Raw genomic sequence first — 20704 nt, 5'->3', positions numbered from 1 at the left:
TGCTGGGTGGGGAAACTGAGGCAGGGTCAGGGTCCAGTAAACGCTCAGATAAAACCCTGTCACAGTTACTTTTATGTCTATTCATAATAGCTTAGCCTTCCAATTAAAAACATCCAATACCCAAAGCAATACTCAAAATGAAGAGTTTGATGGCAGTTCACAGAAGAGTCAAAAAAACAATTAACTGAACAATTTTGACCAATAAACCTGGACAGCATGATCTGTTCAGACAACATGGGAACAGAAAAAAAGAGTTAACGTTTTTTTTGGTGTGAATAGTTCACACAGCTCTAGTGTCAGGTTTATGCAGTTGAGATCAGCTGGTGATTTGGATAGTGAATAGCTCTGGTCTGCTGTTTAAACTGAGATACAGTAATTCAGGACAGGCAGCATAGGTCCTGCTTAGGTTTTAGATTTGTTTCAGACAAGACACTAGCTGTGAATTACTGAAGCTATAATTCACATCTTGTATATGTTTGACTGCTTAATTACACAGTTACATCATCATTTACAGGTAATGAAGTTCTTTAACTGCTAGTTTCAAATTCAATATGTGACATGAAACAAATAAAAGCACAGGTTGGATTTTTTTTAATAGCTGCATTATGGCACATTTAAAAAAATACCTGTGATATGTGTTGGTTGGACATAATCAACAAGATAAGCCTGATTCTGAATTCACTCATTTTACAGTAGTTTAGCTCTATAGACTTCAGTGAAGTTATTCCTGATTTACAATAATATAAGTGGGGTCAGAATCGGGCCCAGTAAGTGCATTTATCTGAAGTTATCACATGTATATAGCTTTATGCATTGAAATAAGCACAACTATGTATTTTTTTAATGGAGTGCAACTCCAAATATAGGCACCCACATGTGTAAGTGATGCCATATTATACAATTGATTCTTATTAGTAATAAGTTATAAAAATACTGGACATCGTTAAACAAAAACCTAAGCAACAGACTTGCTTAAAAGTTAAATATGGAACACCAGTAACTTCCCATCTGCAAAGTCTCTACGACTGAACTATTAAGACTTTGAATTCCTCAAATGCATAAAATACTATGTTCACTGTATTAAAGATGTGCCAGGATACTAACCTTTGCATTCAGAAGAGGAGTCTCTCAAGCCTTGGCATAGTCCTTGTATTTAATAAACTTTGTCTTCCCAACAATGTACTGATTGTTCAAATAGAATGTCATTATCTTAAACTATTAAAATTATTTTTAAACCAAAATGTTCTTGGCCAGTATTCATTTTAACTTCATCACTTCCTTTGGGAAAAGAATTTCTGTAACATTTTTTAATAGCTGACTGTCTACTCTACTAGTTAAACCCTTTGCTGTTGCTTTAAATGAATGTTTCCCAGAGGTAGCAATACAACTTTAGGATGTGCAGTAAGACGTGTACCATATTTTTAGTAACGTTTGCTTGATATTTGCTTTTTTCTGGCACTATGTAATTGAGGTGTGACAAGCTGGTTGAAAATTTTATACTAAAAGGCTTTGTTGACAGATATTTGTTTTCTTGACTAGATGGAAATTTTCACCACAATTAAAAACATTTTTGGGTTTTCACTGAATTTTTAAAAAACTATTTAATAAACGGAACTTTTTATTTTTTTATGTAAATGAAAAAAATCATTTCCACTGACAATTTTTATGCCAGGAACAGGCAGTCCTTTGCCAATAAGGTTGAGGTGTGGGTTAGAGTCACAAAAGGTTTACCCCTTTTACATGGAAAGGTCCATGTAGAATCATAGAATATCAGGGTTGGAAGGGACCTCAGGAGGTCATCTAGTCTAACCCCCTGCTTAAAGCAGGACCAATTCCCAACTGAACCATCCCAGCCAGGGCTTTGTTAAGCCTGACCTTAAAAACTTCTAAGGAAAGAGATTCCACCACCTTCCTAGGTAACCCATGACTGCTTCTTGGAGCAGTCAGTTCTGGAACCCATAAGAGGAGAGGTAATTCTTGATTTAGTCCTAAGTGGAGCACAGGATCTGGTCCAAAAGGTGAATATAGCTGGACTGTTTGGTAATAGTGACCATAATATAATTAAATTTAACTTCCTTGTGGTGGGGAAAACACTACAGCAGCCCAACACTGCAGCATTTAATTTCAGAAAGGGGAACTACACAAAAATGAAGGTTAGTTTAATAGAATTTAAAAGCTAAAGTGTCAAAGTGAAATCCCTGCAAGCTGCATGGAAACTTTTTAAAGACATCATAATAGAGGCTCAACTTAAATGCATACCCCAAATTAAAAAACATAGTAAGAGAACTACTATGCTACCATGGCTAAACAATAAAGTAAAAGAAGCAGTGAGAAGCAAAAAGACATCCTTTAAAAAGTGGAAGTTAAATCCTAGTGAGGAAAATTGAATGGAGCATAAACCCTGGCAAATGAAATGTAAAAATATAATTAGGAAGGCCAAAAAAGAATTTGAAAAACAGCCAAAGATTCAAAAAGTAATAGGATTTTTTTTTTTAAGTACATTGGATGCAGGAAGTCTGCTAATCAATCACTGGGGCCACTGGATGATCAAGATGCTAAAAGAACACTCAAGGACAATAAGGCCATTGAGTAGAAACAAAATGAATTCTTTGCATTGGTCTTTATGGCTGAGGATGTGAAGGAGATTCCCAAACCTGAGCCATTCCTTTTAGGTGACAAATGGGGGGGGGGTAACTGTCACAGATTGAGGTGTCATTAGAGGAGGTTTTGGAACAAATTGATCAGCTACATAGTAATAAGTCACCAGGACCAGATAGTATTCACGCCAGAGTTCTGAAGGAACTAAAATGTGAAATTGCACGACTACTAACTGTAGTCTGTAACCTATCATTTAAATCAGCTTCTGTACCAAATGACTGGAGGACAGCTGATGTACACCAATTTTTAAAAAGGGCTTCAGAGGTGATCCCGCCAATTACAGGCCTGTTAGCCTGACTTCTGTACCAGACAAACTGATTGAAATTATAGTAAAGAACAAAACTGTCAGACACATAGATTAACAATTTGTTGGCGAAGAGTCAACATGGTTTTCAGGATGAAGAGGTAAATAGTGGTGTCCCCCAGGGGTCTGTACTGGGACCAGTTCTATTCAATATATTCATAACTGATCTGAAAAAGGGGTAGACAGTGAGGTGGCAACATTTGCAGATGATACAAAACTGCTCAAGAGAGTTAAATCCCAGGAAGGCTGCAAAGAGCTACAAAAGGCTCTCTCAAAACTGGGTGACTGGGCAACAAAATAGCATATTCAGTGTTGATAAATGCACAGTAATGCACATTGGAAAACATAATCTCAATTAAACATATAAAATGATGGGGTCTAAATTAACTGTCACCACTCAAGAAAGAAATCTTGGAGTCATGGATAGTTCTCTGAAAACATCCACTCAATGTGCAGCAGCAGTCAAAAAAGCAATCAGAATGTTGGGAAAGGGATAAATAATAACAGAAAATATCATATTGCCTCTTTATTAATCCATGGTACACCCACATCTTGAATACTGCATGCAGATGTGGTTGCCTCATCCCAAAAAAGATATATTGGAATTGGAAAAGGTTCAGAAAAGAGAAACAAAAATGATTAGGGGTATGGAATGGTCGCCACATGAGGAGAGATTAATAAGACTGGGACTTTTCAACTTGGAAAAGAGATGAGTAAGGAGGGATAAGATAGAGGTCTATAAAATCATGACTGGTGTGGAAAAAGTAAATAAGGAAGCATTATTTACTACTTCTCATAACACAAGAACTAGGGGCCACCAAATGAAATTAATAAGCATCAGGTTTAAAACAAACAAAAGGAAGTATTTCTTCACCCAATGCAGTCAGTCTGTGAAACTCCTTGCCAGAGGATATTGTAAGGGCCAATTAGATTGACATATATAGACAAATATTATGCTCTTTCTTGTACAAGAGGACAGGAAATACTCCACAGGTCGCTCTTACGGTGTGCCTCTCCCAAAAGTGCCTCCCCATTTTACCTCATGGTATTTCTGCACTGCAATGGAAGGTGTGATTGTAGCTCATGTAGGCACACCCCTACTAGCATTAATGTAGCTACCATGGCTAAAAACAGAAGCAAAGACACAGCAACATGGACTGCAACATGGGCTAGCAAGGTGAATATTTGCCTGGGGTTCTGGAGAGGCTTGTGCAACCTGCACCAGAGTCTGTGTTGCTGTGTTTTCATGGCTACCTTTAGCCACACTAGGCAGGGTATATGTTTCTGTCCCTGGTGAAAAACCTAAAGATTACAAAGTGGAAGAGTGCCTGAAGAGATCTCTGGGGCATTGACTTCTCTCTTAGAGTATGTCTACTCTGCAGTTGAAAGTGTGATTGCAGCTCGCGTGAAGTATACCCATGCTAGTATTAATCCTAGCTAGCATGGCTAATGATAACAGTAAAGACACAGGTAAGGTTGTGCAAGCCTGTCCAGGACCCCAGATACATAGTTGTGTTACTAACCCGTACCACCATCCATGCTGTTGGGTCTTCACTTCTTTTTTAGCCCTGCCAGCTAGAGCTATGCCTACTTGAGCTACAATTGCACCTTTTATTGCAGTGTAGATGAGTCAGTGTCCCAGTACTCTCTTCAGGCACTCTTCCTCCATTCTTCAGGAAACAGAAACCACATAACTTAGTGGCCAATCACCCAGCTTGAATAGCAAACTCTGAAAATCAATAATTTGAAGCCAAGTATCAGAAGGGTAGCTGTGTTAAATCTGTAATCACAAAAACAATGAGGAGTCCGGTGGCACCTTAAGGACTAACAGATTTATTTGGGCATAAGATTTCCTGGGTTAAAAAAACTCCATTTCTTCAGATGCATGGAGTGAAAAAAAGATGCATCTGAAAAAGTGGGGTATTTTACCCACAAAAGCTTATACCCCAATAAATCTGTTAGTCTTTAAACTGCCACCGGAATCCTAATTATTTGAAGAAGCACTTGTTATGAACACTTCATAAATAAAATGTGCAGATAAGGATTAACTGTTCTTCTTCTTGTGTCCTTGTCACAAATTAGATATTTTTCCAGCAATGGTTGTTAATCAGCTATTGATCAACAATAAATAAGACTAAGATTTTGTCATGGTTATTTTTAGTAAAGGTCATGGACAGATCACGGACAATAAACAAAAATTAATGGAAGCTGTGACCTGTCTGTGACTTTTGCTGCTGCGTCTCCATGGTTTCTCCTGCCACCATGGTGGCTGGGTGCTGCGGGGTTCCCCCCCTCTGCCTGCAGCAGGAGCTGCAGGGTGACCATATTTCCTAAAGAGAAAATGGGACACCCCCAGCCACTTGCCAGAGGCGTCCCCCACAAGGCTGTTGCCTGTTGCTAGAACCTTGAGGAGGGCCCCCTCAGGACTCTGTCACCTGTCGCTGGAATCTTGCAGGGGGCACCGGTCGCTGCTGTTGCCTGTCTCTGGAACCCTGCCAGGGTCCTGCTGGCTGCCAGCTCCAGAGTCCCACAGTCCCTGAGGCTGAAGCAGAGAATGTCACGGAGGTCTCTGGAAATCATTGATTCCGTGACTTCCATGACCTCTGTGACCTAAACGTAGCCTTGACTATAAATAATCAAACAAATTCATGCTTATGAGTAAGGTTAAGATTTTGTCACTGTTATTTTCAGTAAAAGTCATGGACAGGTCACAGGAAATAAAAATTCATGGAAACCTGTGACCTGTCCATGACTTCTACTAAAAAGAATGGGAGGGAGGGCTGACTGAAGCCAAAGGCGGGGGAAGAGCCCACCCCCACTGTGTGGGAGGGCGTCCAGCATGCTCCAGGGCCCTTGCCACAGCTCCAGTCGCTCAGAGCTCTGGGGTCCCCTCATTGCCTGCAGTGGCTGATGGCTCCAGGTTCCCCCCGCCACATAGGGGCTGAAGCAGAAAATGTCACAGATGTTTCTGAAAGTCACAAAATACATGTGGACAAAAAAGGGCTAAATAAGAATAAATTTTCCAGTGGGGGGTGGATCTGTCTGTTCATAGCAGTAACAGTTGGTGGTGAATGTCATTTAGTTCAGTCTTTCACATATGTCTACATCTATGCACTTGATCTCCTCTAGAGCATTCTGCTTCTTTCCACTGAACAAGACAAGGCAACAATCTTTTCAAGGTGTCACAGACTTGTTGATTTAGTAAAGGAACAAAAAGCTCCATCACTCTTTGCTTAAAACAACTATTCAAAGAAACTGAAAACATAATTTGAAAGTAAAGTAACTCCCTGCATGCTCTTTGATGAAAGACAGGATAGAGTCAACTCTATATATTTTCAAATAAACTGTCCAAGGATATTTACCTTTATAAACTTTAATTTATGGCTGTTTCAGCAGTGAAAGTGTGCTGGATCTTTTTGTTCAGCTAGTGGTTTAATAAATGGCCCTCCTAACATTGGAGCTTCATTTATTAACTTTAATGACTATATCTATGGAGTTGCAATTAGAGTAATCTCTTCCTGCTTATTGCCTTTAAAAATGCACTAGGCAATTCAGTTGAAAATAAATTCTGGAACCCAGAATAGGAAAAAATAAAATAATTTGTGAATTTGACAATACTAGTATAAATGGACCAGGGAAAGTACAGGAGGGGGACTCTAGTGTTGTCCATTTACTGGGCTTGATCCACCCCTGCTCCAATGGGGCAGCTACATCAGCAGTGGCATTATCTCAGGATTAAGATAGGTAGTTGCACCAGGGAAGCTGTTTTAATGATCTGAGGGACTCTACAGGAGTACCACCACTATAGTCTCTGGGGATGCACTAAATCTTCATATCTTTAGGATGTTTTGTCCCTGCACTTTCCTGCATGACTGGCTCCTCCTACATCCTGGGCTGTCCTTCGACTTTAGGCCCTTCTCAATGTCCATAGGAGCACTGTGAATTATGCTTAGAATTTCTGATCTCACACTGTCTAGTATTATGACAAGGTGTCCTTTGTTCAGAATCCCATTATATGTAACAATTTCACCTCTCTAGTACCAATATGTTTGATTATTTGGTGGGGCCTGGGCTGTTTCTGTTGGCCATCTATCTAGTATTATGCTCTGTCCATCTGAAACACTGAGTAATCTTGTACTCATTTGAATGTCAGGTTTTGTTTCAGTAATGGTAGTACTTGAATTAGACATACTGATACTTCAAACTCCTTTTCCTACAACTCTTTGCTTTTACTATTTATAAATATTCTTGAGCATATTCACTAGAAGCTCCAATGTGAAATTCACCTTTGTTCATTTTTTTCCAGTGTCACAAACTTATCTGTTGTAGAACCTTGTTTTGCACATTTATAAGGTAGCTCAAAAACAACTATTTCTGCATCAGAGCATAGTCCTCCAGCTGTATGTCCATAAGCATATGTATTTTGATTTGGTATTTCTTTGCAATTTGCACTGAAAGCGAATGGTTGCTTTTATTGAATGCTGTCGCTGTACCTTCTATGTGGGAAATCTTTGCATTGTGTTGTAATTGCCTTCACATATATTGCAGATAAATATGGTGTTTGCCCCATATTTACTTTTGTGTTGTGCCTTAGAATGCATTTTTAATTAGATGCACTTCCTTTTTCTCACTGCTCACTAATACTTCAATTTGGGAAGGACAATTTTCACCAGTCCAGCAAATATCAATGGTCGTGTGCAAAATAAAGTCTCTCTCTCACACAATAGCATTACTTTGACTTAGTTATCAACTCTACTACAGGTAATTTGGTCTCTAATTAATCCATCTGTATGCTGGATCCATACCATTCTCCTTGGTCCATGGCCAGACACATCAGCTCTTTGGCCAGAAACTGCAAGCAATGCAGTTCAAAGTGGACACACGGCACCTCGTCAGAGATCTGATGCCTATCTTATTTTGGCAAAGCCCCAATATGTAGTACAATGGTCCTGCTTCCTAAAGGGAAATTTTGCCACTAACTTTCATAGAAACAGGATTTGGCTCAATGTGTAACAAAAACTCAGAATAAAAGATACAGATGAAAGAATAATGCAAAGAAGCTTAAAATAATGTTGGATAATTTCTTTTGCTTTAAAACATGCTCAATTATCTCTGCCTTATGAAAAAGAATTTCTAATGAAGTGTTTTGCTACCTTTGCTTTCAGTTACTTCTGATTTACACTGGTTTGAGCTCAATATCAGGTCTGCAGCAGCCAGTGTAAATTACTACCAGAGGTTTGTTTGGGATAATGATTAGAATTAAGTTTAAACAAGGGACACCTTCTATTTCAAGCCTTCCCTTCCTCTCACTTCCAATCTTTCCTTCCCATCCAATCCCAGTCCAGTTTCTCTCCCCCTCTTTCCCAGTCCCAGTCTCACCAGACACCTTGTCCCAATCTACTCTGTTCCTCCCACCTGGTCTGGCTTTTGTACACTGTGTACTCCAGTCAGATGGCTTCTTCTTCCTCCTCCATGATGCCTGGGTGCCAGTGGGGGATAGAGGTCATTGAGAGCAGAGGACAGACAGGCTCTCTGTACCAGTGCCTAGTTTGATTTCACCCAGCCCCAGTCACTCTGTGGAGATAGCTGTATATGTAGGTAACTCACTGCCAGGAGCTGTGAGAAGATGGCACATGTGCTGTAACTTTGTGGGGATGGTGCATACACAGTCTCGTCAGCACTGGGAGTTGTGAAAGGCTCAAGCATGCTCAGTGAGGACAAAATTCTTCAGAGAACTTTTTAAAGGCTTACAACGTGGTCAAATTTGGGTGAATTTTCATAGGGACAACAAAAGGCACATTCCTGACACAAAGGCCAGCCCCTGCCAAATTTCAAATCCCTTCTATAAAGCATGGCAGTTCAAAGAAAAGATCACCAGAATTTAGCATGGACAAAACAACATTTTCCCCTATCCTCATTCTTGGAAACAGTTGAACCATTTTGGCTGAAAAATTTCCAAAAATCCAGCCTGAGGCAGACACCTAACATGGAAAATTTCAGTCCAAATAGTTAAAGTTTGGCAAAGAGCAGCTGGAAACAGGATCTTCTAATGGGAAGTATTGGGCAGCCTAAATAACAGTCAGCACTATCAGCCTCACCTAGAACACTGTTTCAGGCACACCGGCAGGAATATATTCACACACACAAAGCGGCTTTTCAAGTGCTTTGATTTGCCATTGTTTAAACTTTCAAGATCTTGATAAAGTGCATTAATTAGCAATAGGGAAACAATAATGTAACAATAACTCAGGAAAGCTGGGATTCATTCTTGATTTGAATCTACTGGTGACACAAAGAAGAAAACTATTTCAGGTTAAATGAAAGCCACGAGAAGCTAACAAAAAATATTCTATACAATGATTTTTCTAGCTTTCTCATTTTAGGCCAGTGAAAATATTTATGAATCCAGAAGAGGTTTGACATTTGTAAAACATTAGTTAAACAGGTGAGTGACACTGGCAAAGCTTATGAACTTTTACACCTCCAGATGTCTCGGGAAGGGTACTTGTTACAGTTGCACCTCTGACTAAATGAGCAGCACTTTTGATATAAAAGAACCCAGTCTTAAAAAAAAACAGAGGTACAAAGAAATGCGGACAAGTTTCAGGTAATGCTAAATAAGTTTTCCTTCTTGTTTAGTAGGAGGGAAGAAAGGAAAAAAAGGAATAGAAAGAAAAGAGGAAAAACAATAAGATGAGAATGGGGGGTGGGGAGGGGGAAAGAAAGGAATAGAGGAGACTGAGAGGAATAGCCTTAAGTTAGACATAGAATAGTAATAGGAATGACGAAGTGAAGGAAGGGGTAGAGAGTGCATGGAAAGAACCAGGGTTACAACAACAGTAAAAGATAACTCATTTTCTCCTTCTTTTGAGCTACTATAGTTCCTCTTTTTTTGATAGTCGATATACTAATAGTTTGAGACTGTAACTAGTCAAAGACTCTCAAGAGGGAGTGGAGGTCTGTAATGGAAATCTAATAAAAAAAGTGAGTCTTAAGGAAGGATTTAAAGGAGGAGAGTGAGGTACAACAGTGAACAGAATTGCGTATGTGTATGCCGTTATCTGTCTGGTAGATAACAATTTGGATAGGTCAGCCAATAGTGATTTTAGCAGAATTAAAGCTTCTTGGGGCTTTTTGAGAAACATCGGAGGATCTGGGCCTGGGAGAGGTCTTTAAAAACATAACAACCCCAAAACAAACTCCTGGATACCTGCACTTTTACTTTCTGGTGGTCCAGATAGTGACTGAACAGACTCTAACTGAACAAAGTACAATTATGAAAATACTGGAAGTTAAAATAAAATTGGGAGAAATTTAATTATACAGAGAGTAATTCATGTGCAAAACAGTACTGAAGGCAGAGACAGAGTCTGCAACTGTGTGTGTGTGTGGGGGAGTATATTAAAATTGTAGACACTTAGAGGGGAAAAACACTACAGAGGACCAAAACAATAAAGGTGAATTAATAAACTTAGATAGGCCATGTGATCTTCCTTGTAACCAAAATTATGTTACTACGATACACATTAAAAAGACAAGGTGGGTGAGGTAATATCTTTTAATGGACCAATGTTGAAGCTGGTCTTTCTCACCAACAGAAGTTGGTCCAGTCAGAGATATTACTTCACCCACCTTGTGTCTCTAATATCCTGGAACCAACATGGCTATAACAATTCTTCATATGTTACCTATTGTGAGTCAATAAATGCCTCAAGTTAATTAACATTATAGTTAGGCTTGGGATAATTCTATTTTTTATATAATTTTCATGGATATTCATTATTTTTAGATATTTATTGATTTAAATTTTCAGTTACAGGAAATTATGGGGGTGGGTCAGAAATTTTTAATGACAGCAGACATTCAGATTCAAAAAGTTAAAGCTTTAAAACTGTTAAAATACCAATTGTCAACATCACATGTCAAAATATACAAAGGCTAATTATACTACTATAAGACTTGTAATCATATAAACTGTCCTGATTTGCACTTGTATAGCTGTATGTTTTAATGTATTGCAATATGAATTAGAAAATTTTCACTTTAGAAGTAAATGTATTTGAACTGATAGTAGAAATGATTTAAACAATAATTTGCATAGACATGTCTTGGGTATATATTTTTTAATTTCTTCCTTGCTGTTTTGAACTTAAAACAATAATGTGGAACAATAATTTGAAGTCTATTTTATTTTTTAATCTTTAAATTTGTTGGGTGACTGACCGTATAATAAGACTTTATTAAATCATACATTCCTCACAGACTAATTAAGATCACATGTTATGTACAATTATGATCTGTATCATTCTAGGAATGATATCACATGAGACCAATACTGAATTTCTTGCATAACTACAGATCACATATTATGATGATGTAATCTGTAAGGGCCTGAGGAAAGGTGGCATTGTCCAGTGGAAACAGGTGTTTGACTGGTGACTTACGAGACCTGGGTTCTACTCCTAGCTGTACCACAGAACTACTGGATGGCCTTGGGCACATTACTTCACCTTCACATTCCTCTTTCTGGGCAGGTGGGGCTTGCCAACCATGGAAGACTGTCCATCTAGAAGAATGAAAACTCTGGTCTCAAACCAAGGATATCAGGCCTGACTAGCTGGTTTGCAAAAGTTGTGCCAATCACAGGTGCTATATGGATCTTCACCAGTGACACTGGCTAACGGGACAAGGTGAAGGCCAAGCAAGTAGTCTGTTAGGGCTTGATCCAAAGCAAGCTTCAGGCAATAGGAGTTTTTCCATTGACATCAATGGGCATTAGATCCCTGGGCTATATAACCCCAGGAATGATATCACACAATGTCTATGTTGCAATTCATTTCTTACATACCTTAAACTGCCACTGAAGTCTATGGGAGCTTAGCATATTGAGTAGTATCTTACCCCTAAGTAATCACACTATTTGCAGAAAGCATTGATTTAAATGGAACAACATGAAGAGTAAAGTACAGCTAAATATAAGTGAAGGTAGCAGAATCTAACCCTATGTGATTATGACATTTTAGTAAGTCAAGCATTTTGCTAAATCATTTTGTTTACAAAATATTTAAATCTAGTTTCAGTGACGATAGACTTCAATAGTTACAATTTTATATAAGAAATGTGTATTTATTAAGGAATGGAAAAACTAAGAAGAAAATCTAATATATTGATCAATAAATAGAAAAAAACATGTTCCAAATAGTGCAGTACACAGTCTTACTTCCAGTTTTACAGTGTTTTCTTACGGCAAGGAGAGAACCAGTTGTTAATTCAGAGGGTTCACACACCCTTTGGATTTATAAAATAGTCTAATGTCCCTAAGAAAACTTTTTCTATTTCCAATTACTTTTAAAGACATGAATAAGGTCACATAAAAGTTGTAATTCTATGGGGGCAGCTTTGCCCAAGTGGGTGTGTAGCAGTTTAAAATAGAATATTCAAATGAAATGAAAAAGCAGCCATTAAAAACAAAGTGTGAGACAGAGATCACAGAAGGTCAGCTTAAAAACCATGATAAAAATTATTAGCATTTCAAGGAAACACTGACATTAAAATCCATTTTGATCTTTAATGGAAGCCTGTTGATAATGTGTTGAATATGATGAGTGAGAATTATGGATGTCTAAACAAAAATTTGCCTTTCAAACAATAATACAAATGTTCAGTGCTAACACAGTGTAGTTACATCAAGCTAAGAAACTGAAGATATCTAAAATATTGATTACATTGGACTTCTGAAATTAACTTTTATGTAACAGGAGTCTCCATTAAGTATTTAAAGCAAGTAAAGACGTACCACTGGAGATATTCATTACAAACACAACCCCTTCCTTCAATACTTAAACATTGTTACTTATTTTTGAATTTCATTCTGTCTAATTCCTGTTAATATAAACCATCAAAAGAATAAGTGCAAAAACATTTGATACGATTCTAGGCCTGTTTGCAGCTAGCTAGACTGATAGTAAATTACTGTATATTATAATGCCAGAAATCCATCAAAGAACATAAGCTGTCACAAAGGATTGTTAAACTAAAATGTAGAATCATATGCACATTTATTTTAAAAATCTGTTATTGAAGTTTATCACATATCTGTTTTGCAAAGTACTAAATAATATGAAAATGTTAGGTGTACTTACAATTTGTTCCAAAAATAAAGAATGTGTAGAACCAGCAGCCCGATGTCATTTCTCTCACACAGCAATCGAGTTAGTAAAGGTGAGCATATATTATCTCCTAAACAGCACTCAAACCACAGTGATTGCTCTATGTTCTATTTCTGACCACAACCTTCAGCAGAATACAAAGCAAGCTTCCTTCCCTTTCTTTGCTCCCTCACTTACTCTCCTTGCAGTCTCTTTCTCTCTCCCCCAAGCAGTGATAGGGGGAAAAGTTTCAAAGAACATACAGTCTCTTCTTGTTTACACTAAGGATCTTGTTTCTGTGTCCTGTGATAGACTGAGGCTGGGGTGCCTGCACTGACAGATATTTCCCTGATCAAAGCCATTGCACAGAATAATCAGTGCTCTAGATAATCATCAATGGAACTAGGGAGTTTTTAGTTTTGTTATTGGGAGAGTATTAAAGGAAAATGGGCTCATTTAAATTAATCCCTTCTAAATTAAACATTTGTTACATCTTAGATAAAAGGTTAGAGATTTTTCTGGTAAGGGGAAGTAATATGTATAAAAACAAATCACATGTCAGTGATTAGCTAAAGTATAGTAATATAAACAGAATTTATTTCCTATAACACCACATAATTTACTAAGAAGAATATTTGTTTATATTATTAAGTACTGCTTTTGCATCTTTACCAATGCTAAACTAAATTACCTGCAAGGGTGAATAAAACAGCCCCATTTAAACATTTTTTTTTACAGAGGAATTAACATTGCCACAGCTCCTAGAATGTATTTTCCTGCTACAGTAATTGCTTTTTCCTTATTTCACTTCTCTTGTGCTACTGCCCATAACAACGTCCATTACAAGAGCCCCAAACCCCTTTAGCCTCCTCCATCAGTCTTGAAGCACTAAACATCAGTAGACTTAGTTTGTTTCAGTAGTGCTATTCACTCTAAACACCTACTTGTTCCTCTATCTCGTATACCTGCTTACACTAGGCGAAAAAAAGGTGTGGTTCTAAAATGTGATAGCAAACACCTTTAAGCAGGGAAAATTTTATTTTAACATCTGTTAACTGGTTGAGGGGAACTGAAGGGGGGAGTCCAGAGTTCATTCTCACCCTCAAAGCCCAGAAAACCGAATAAAAAAGACTTTCATTTTTTCCACTTTCAAAAAATTTCAGAGCTGACACACCTCAGGGAGTCCTGGAATATAACTGGTAACTTGCCAGCTGTTGCACAGCCAGGTATGAGAAAGGAAAGGCAATTGTGAGAAATTGTGTGTGTGTGTGTGAATGTGAATTTAGAGAACGTGAAGAGTACTGACCATGATACAGAGTGAAGTCCACATTATTGCTATGGCAATTGTATTCATAAAATGCATATTATAAATTCTTGATCCCTACATACCCAATATGAAACTCCCAACAGAGTTAACACAGAGAAGGTCTTATGCACAGAATCACATAAGGGCCAGCTGCAGCAACCAGACTGTCATTAGGGGGACTGGATGGGTTACACAATCTTGTCTGGTTGGGGACTAGCAGAAGAGCCGGTCCCCTTGCAAACTGAGTATAGTTACACTTGCATCAAAAAGCTGCACAAAAGGCAGGTTAACACCCAGGCTGCATGTTCCAGGGTTACTGACTTTGGGCAGAAGGGCTTCCAGTGTGGGAGGATAGGTGGAAGGATACTAGAACAGACAGTGAGCAGAGAATGTGAGACATACACCACATGCTGTTGTTCTGGCCACCTTTGTCCAAGGTATACAGGATTTGTGTACATTTTGGAAGTAAATAAATTAAATTAGAAAATACACTGAGTTGGTCACCTATTTCTTGTCTTCCAGGAAACTGACCCACTACAAAGACCCCAAATCTGCTGCCTCTCAGCAAAAGAGCAATATTATTTATCCACAAAGCAAGTACAACCCAGATATTTTCAGCATAAGTTTCCCACACTACCTTGTATCTGAACCTTTCCCTAAGGAGACCATCTCTTTGATTGAAAGAGTACTTTTGTCTCATGCCTACTTGACCATTAGTCACTTTTCTGAGGACTGCTAAGCAGATGCCAATTAACATTATTTTTGATGGGGATACCTGTTCCCTGGGAACAATACTGAGACAAAAAATTAATTTTAGCTAGGCCACCAAAAAGTTATGACAGTAACAAATATTGATTTATATCTAAAGCTTTATATCACGTTCCCAATCCCAAGAAACACCCAGTCTCTTCTAGAAATTATGTTTCAGTAAACAAACTACAGTGACATTGAAAAATATAGACATTGTGAACTTCAGAGAATAAAAGGGAGTATTTGCATGCTCATGGTGCATGCAAACACTCATCAGTTCTGTCCCAATTTTATCTTTTAAGAAATAATGGAGATTTAATAACAAAGTGTCAGATGGTAGCTGGTTCTCTGGAGGGGTCAGGGGACTAGCCTACTTCTGACAGGCTCTAAAAGAGAATGAGGCAGCTCAGGTTCATCTGAGAGTAGTTAACTCATCCAGTAACTGGGAGGTGGTTAATTAGGCAGGGAAGCACCTGGGCATGATAAAAGGTTAAGGACCTAACTTAGAGGGGAAATGCCTCAGCAGAAAGGGGCAGGGGAAAGACTGTAGAGAGGATATTTCTAACAGAATGATGAGAAGCCAATGCTCCAAAAAGGGAGCACTAGTACAGAAGACTGGGAAAAGCTACTGAGGAAGAGAAATAGAAGGTAGCTCAAGGAGCAACAAGGGACTGAGAAGGACTGGTGCAGGCTGTCACAAACATGGGCCCTGAGCTAGACCCCAGAGAGAGGGGGCTGGGTGATCCTGGGTTGCCCTATCTACTCCAGCTAAAGATTTTGGAAACGGCTCTAAACCCAGGAGATCTAGGGCTGTCTAACCCCATGATAATCATGAAACTTCTGACTCCCCCCTTGCCCTAAAGGGAACAGAGACTATTGAAGAGCTGGCTAGAGGAATAGGTCACAGCAAGAACTGGATGAATGCAGAATTGAGTGTGGTGGCATAAAGGAGTCCTACCAGATAAGGGCCCCACCTCACACACAGCCATTGGCTAATCAGCACAATCAAAAGCATTTGTTAAATCATGCCACGGTATGAACCAATGCATCAATTCACTTAATGCTATTTAGCATCTTGATGGACAGTGTTCTATATTGTGATCATAAGAACATGAGTTTTAAAATACCACTTTTCTTGAAATCACTTTTGCCCTTAGTTTGGAATAACAGTTCTAGAAGTTGAAGGGGAAAGATGGGGCTGGTGAAAGAGGAACAGTATAATACTGTTTTCCAGTTGCTTTTGTGAGAAAAGTAATAGGCTGGTTATGTGTCAACTTTCTGTGGAAAGCAGGCAATAACAGACACACCACACTGAAATAAAATCTTTGTTCAAATCAACTTCAGGCAGATACTCAAATGTGTTGAATGTTATGAGGGTCAAAATATTAATTTTCCACCTGTAGCTATAGCAACCTTTATATTTCACAAGTGAAACTTAAATGTTGTAAAGGTTAAGATGTTGATTATAAAATAAGCCTATGCGTCACCTACATCAGTGTGCAAACTGTGGGGCATGGGGAGCACAGAGGAACATTGGGAGGGGGGATGAGCAAAGATACCAGGTGGTTTGTGCCAGCCTCATGCACTGTGGCCTGGGCCAGCCCCAATGGGAGGTAGGAACAGAGCACCACCTCTACCAACTTACCTCAATGGCAACCCAACCTATGGGTCAAGTGCTGCGCCGATGTCCACTCCTGGCAACCTCCATGCCCAGTGCTGGCTCCGCCCCCAGAGACTGTCACATGTGCCTTCCTTCATCCTGAAAACCCAAGGTGGGCAGGTATTGGCCCTGCCCTAGCAGTGCAGGATGGCTGTAAGGTAGAAGCAGCATGCTGCTGAGGAGGCCTTGGCTGTGCAGTAATGGGGGAGGGCACAGCATGACTGGAAAAGTTTGCACACCACTGATCTACATCACTAAAGTCCTTAAGCAGACACCAAAAGAGGTAAATATGTTAATCTCTTTTCACTGGATTAAAAAAACCCTCACTTGAGCTTTCACAATTGAAAAACTCAGACTTATAAATGATCACCACTGCTGGTCTAGTAGCAGAGGCAGGTTGGAAACATCCATGAAGACCCTGTTTCCTTCACCAAAACTCACTGAGGCAGACCTTCTGCTAGTATAATCTTACATTAGAACCAGTGCTGCAATGACAATTTACAAGACTGGAGGCTCTGCCCCATTACATATATCCAAACATATGTTGTGGTTGTAATATTATTGCAAGGAGCCTTCTAATGGTGCTGTTATAGATAGCGTTAGAAATTTTCTTTATCTGAATGTACAGAAGTTTGACCTTGAATGAAATGCAAACTGTTATGATGCATTTTTAAAAAAGATGCTGAGCACAACACCAGCAAAGTCTGTTGTTTTTCCCTGAATCTGTTTTTGATTGGGTCTCTATTTAGCTACAGCTGCTGCCTAGAGCTATATTCATGCAAGGAAACAAAACATTACAAGGTTAAGCAACAGAAAAATATCCATCAGTGAATTAAGGCCATAGTTACTATGTCAGCTGAGAGTGAGGGATTCCATCTCTTTCTACACTTTCCTCCATGGCATCACCTGTACCTCTCTCAAACTGCCTTTCAGGTCCCACTCCCTACACTCACAGTATGCCCCTCCCCTTGAAACCTTTAAGAAAGTGCCTTGTTTTTCACCTTCTCCCAGGCCTGAGGGAAAGCAGCAGGATGGGGGTTGTCTAGAGCTCCCTCTCTAAGGCTTTGGGGGAGGGACCAGCGGTCATGGTGGGGATGCTCTTGGGGCTGCAGGGTAGAAAGGAAAGTGTAGGGAGAGGGAGAATGGGGATCCAATTCCATTTTTCTGTGTGGGGGTGAGGGGCAGAGAACCAGAAAGAGTCCAGCAGCTCAGGGCTCACTCCTTGCCCCTTATTTCATGCACCAGTTTTGAGGGAGAGGTGAGTGGAATAGACTGGAAAGGAAGCAGAGCTGTCCCTTAGTGGTTGGGCTTTGTGACACTCCTACCGACTTCCTCCTGTGGAAAAAACCAGATCTGCACAAAATTGCTCTCCATTTCTGAGAGGCGCAGAGCTGGGGTGGTCTGCCAATCACATGCAGCAGTTTGATTAGCAATCCTTCCCTAGCTGGGGAGTGAGGAAAGGCAGCTAATCAGATGGCAGTTTCCCTGCCCCCCAGACCCATAGGAAGGGGTGAAAGCATGTAGTTATATTGTAGATTGGCCAAGACTTATGTATATGTGTATTCCAGCTGTTTATGTTTAGTAGATTCATAGAGTCTAAGGCCAGAAGGGACCACTGTAATTGCCTGGTCTGATTTCAGGCCACAGAGTTTCCCCAGAATAATTACTTTTGAAAGTGTGTAAACTGGTAGGTACATCTTGTAGATTAACATTAAGGCTGTTAACAGAATGTATAAGGTGAATTTCTTCATGTCAGTATTGTCATTAATCAAGTGTATGAACTTAACGGATACAATTTCCAATCTTTGTAATGTTTATAGTTATTGTCTGTAAAACTATAGTTGTGTATTTTACATAAGGATTCTATTAATTACTGCAGCAACCTAAATCCTAACTTAACATTGGAGAATCTATTAGGTGTTCTAAGTGACATCCTGCTTTTTCAATGTCATTATTTATTCATAATTTTATTGGGATTTCCTTTTCTTTTGACACAACCCTGAGGGCACAGTGTTTTCTGGTGGATGCAAAATTTTCTAAAGAAGTTAAGCTTTTATTTGAAAAAATGTTTATAGAATATCTTTTTGTGAAGAAAACCTTGCTAACTAGATGCAATAATTTGATTAATTGAATATACATCATTGGATGACGTAAAGTTCATGAAATGTTCACTAAGTATCCCTGCCAGTGAATTGAAATACACACATTGCCATTATGTACATTAAAAAAGCACAAATAACAAACCACGTTATGTTAAAACATTTTTGGAGTTATTGGCTGAAGAGATGTGAAGAATTCTGGGACCTGGAGACAAACTGGGTGGTTTTAAGGATTCAGATGCAAAAAACTGAGACCTCTGAATTGGGGATCATTGGGCCCACTGTCAAGTAGGAGAGAAATGTTTGTGTTAATGCCATGATTCTTTGTCACTAGTTACATACCAACCTCTTTATGGTACTGTAGTGCTCAACACCCTTTGTATAAGGTGGTGTCTTATGGTCTCCTTATCGTGAGACCGTAGTTAAGGTTGTGTCAGAATTTTCTGTTTCAGAGGGTCTGTCACTTAAGTATCTCACCTTTTTTTACTGAATCCTTTTTTGTAAACGCACATGGGAAATTTGAACCAAAGTTCAGCCACGAATTAATGTGTGTGACGAATGACCTCAAGTCTGTAATTTGTCATGTTGGGTTTTCTTAGGAAACTTGGGAAAAACTAGAACACTAGGAAAGCCTGACTCTTTTCCACACAGTGTACATTTGCTGACCCCTCCTGCACTGTGTCATTAGAGAAAACCAGTCACTTCATCATCCACTCCATCTAGTTCATTTGCTTGGGGAGAGTCACTATTCATAGAATCATAGAAGATTAGGGTTGGAAGAGACCTCATCTAGTCCAGCCCTCTGCTCAAAGCAGGACCAACCCCAACTAAATCATCCCAGCCAGGGCTTTGTCAAGCCAGGCCTTAAAAACCTATAAGGATGGAGATTTCACTACCTGCCTAGGTAACCCATTCCAGTGCGTCACCACCCTTCCAGTGAAAGTGTTTCCTAATATCCAACCTAGACCTCCCACAATGCTACTTAAGACCATTGCTTCTTTTTCTGTCATCTGCCACCACTGAGAGCAGCGTAGCTCCATACTCTTTGGAACCCCCCTTCAGTTAGTTAAAGGCACTGTTGCCCTAGTTGTCACAACAATGGTTACCTTTGATAACCAGAACATAATTACTGAGAAGAGTCTAAGAAGGAACTGCAGGCTGAGTTTGCATAAGCTCTGGTGGTCCTCCTTTGGGTTTGTACTGGGGGTAAGTTAGTTACACTGATTCTTTTGAAAGGGTAATTGTTTATAACTTCCCTCCAAAAGGGTTAGATTAAAATAAGATACAAAATTTCAGCTCCTTTTCATGCTCCTCTTATTATACTTCTTACAAATTGGGAGCTATGACTTCTATGAATATTTAGCTTTTTAAAAAAATAGCAAATTGTAGCTGTGAGTCCCTACTAAGTTTTCCATTACATTGTTAAAAAAAATTATAATTTAGAAGTTGTAGTAAACTGATATTGCATTAGGAAACTTTTGTCTGAATGCAGTTTACTTTCAATATATTGGTCAACATGGCACTGAGTGGAGAAATATGGAGCTTCACAAAGATAACAATGGCACAGTGTACCCTGAAGACAATACATGTGTAAGCACTTGATTTAAATAGCACATATATAAAAGATTTTCTTTCTATTAAACTAAGACAATTCACAAACAAAAAAACTTTATTTCATGTTAAGGTTGCTCTTTTCAATAAACTAAACCACACAAAGCTAAGGATTAAAAGGTTGCAGAATCAAACACTCTCAACTTAGAAAATGCCAGAATGGACATT

The 20704-nt window shown here is 39.1% G+C and overlaps 1 protein-coding gene across 2 annotated transcripts in view; it reads right to left on the bottom strand.

Annotated features, from left to right (window-relative positions):
- Window positions 1–13318, bottom strand: part of RXFP1 (relaxin family peptide receptor 1) — a 90150-nt gene extending 76832 nt beyond the window's left edge. Inside the window, exon 1 of one of the 2 annotated variants that reach the window (XM_050946371.1) lies at window positions 13105–13318. In XM_050946371.1, coding sequence (XP_050802328.1) covers window positions 13105–13153 — 49 coding nt within the window. In that variant the 5' untranslated portion in view covers window positions 13154–13318. The remainder of the gene's footprint in view (window positions 1–13104) is intronic. The other variant, XM_050946373.1, reaches the window with a different exon arrangement.
- Between the last annotated feature and the right edge of the window lie 7386 nt (window positions 13319–20704).

Source organism: Gopherus flavomarginatus, chromosome 3 (assembly GCF_025201925.1).
Source record: "Gopherus flavomarginatus isolate rGopFla2 chromosome 3, rGopFla2.mat.asm, whole genome shotgun sequence".
Taxonomy (NCBI): domain Eukaryota; kingdom Metazoa; phylum Chordata; order Testudines; family Testudinidae; genus Gopherus; species Gopherus flavomarginatus.
Note: the sequence above shows the minus strand (reverse complement) of the source record. Positions and strands in the feature narration are given on the sequence as shown.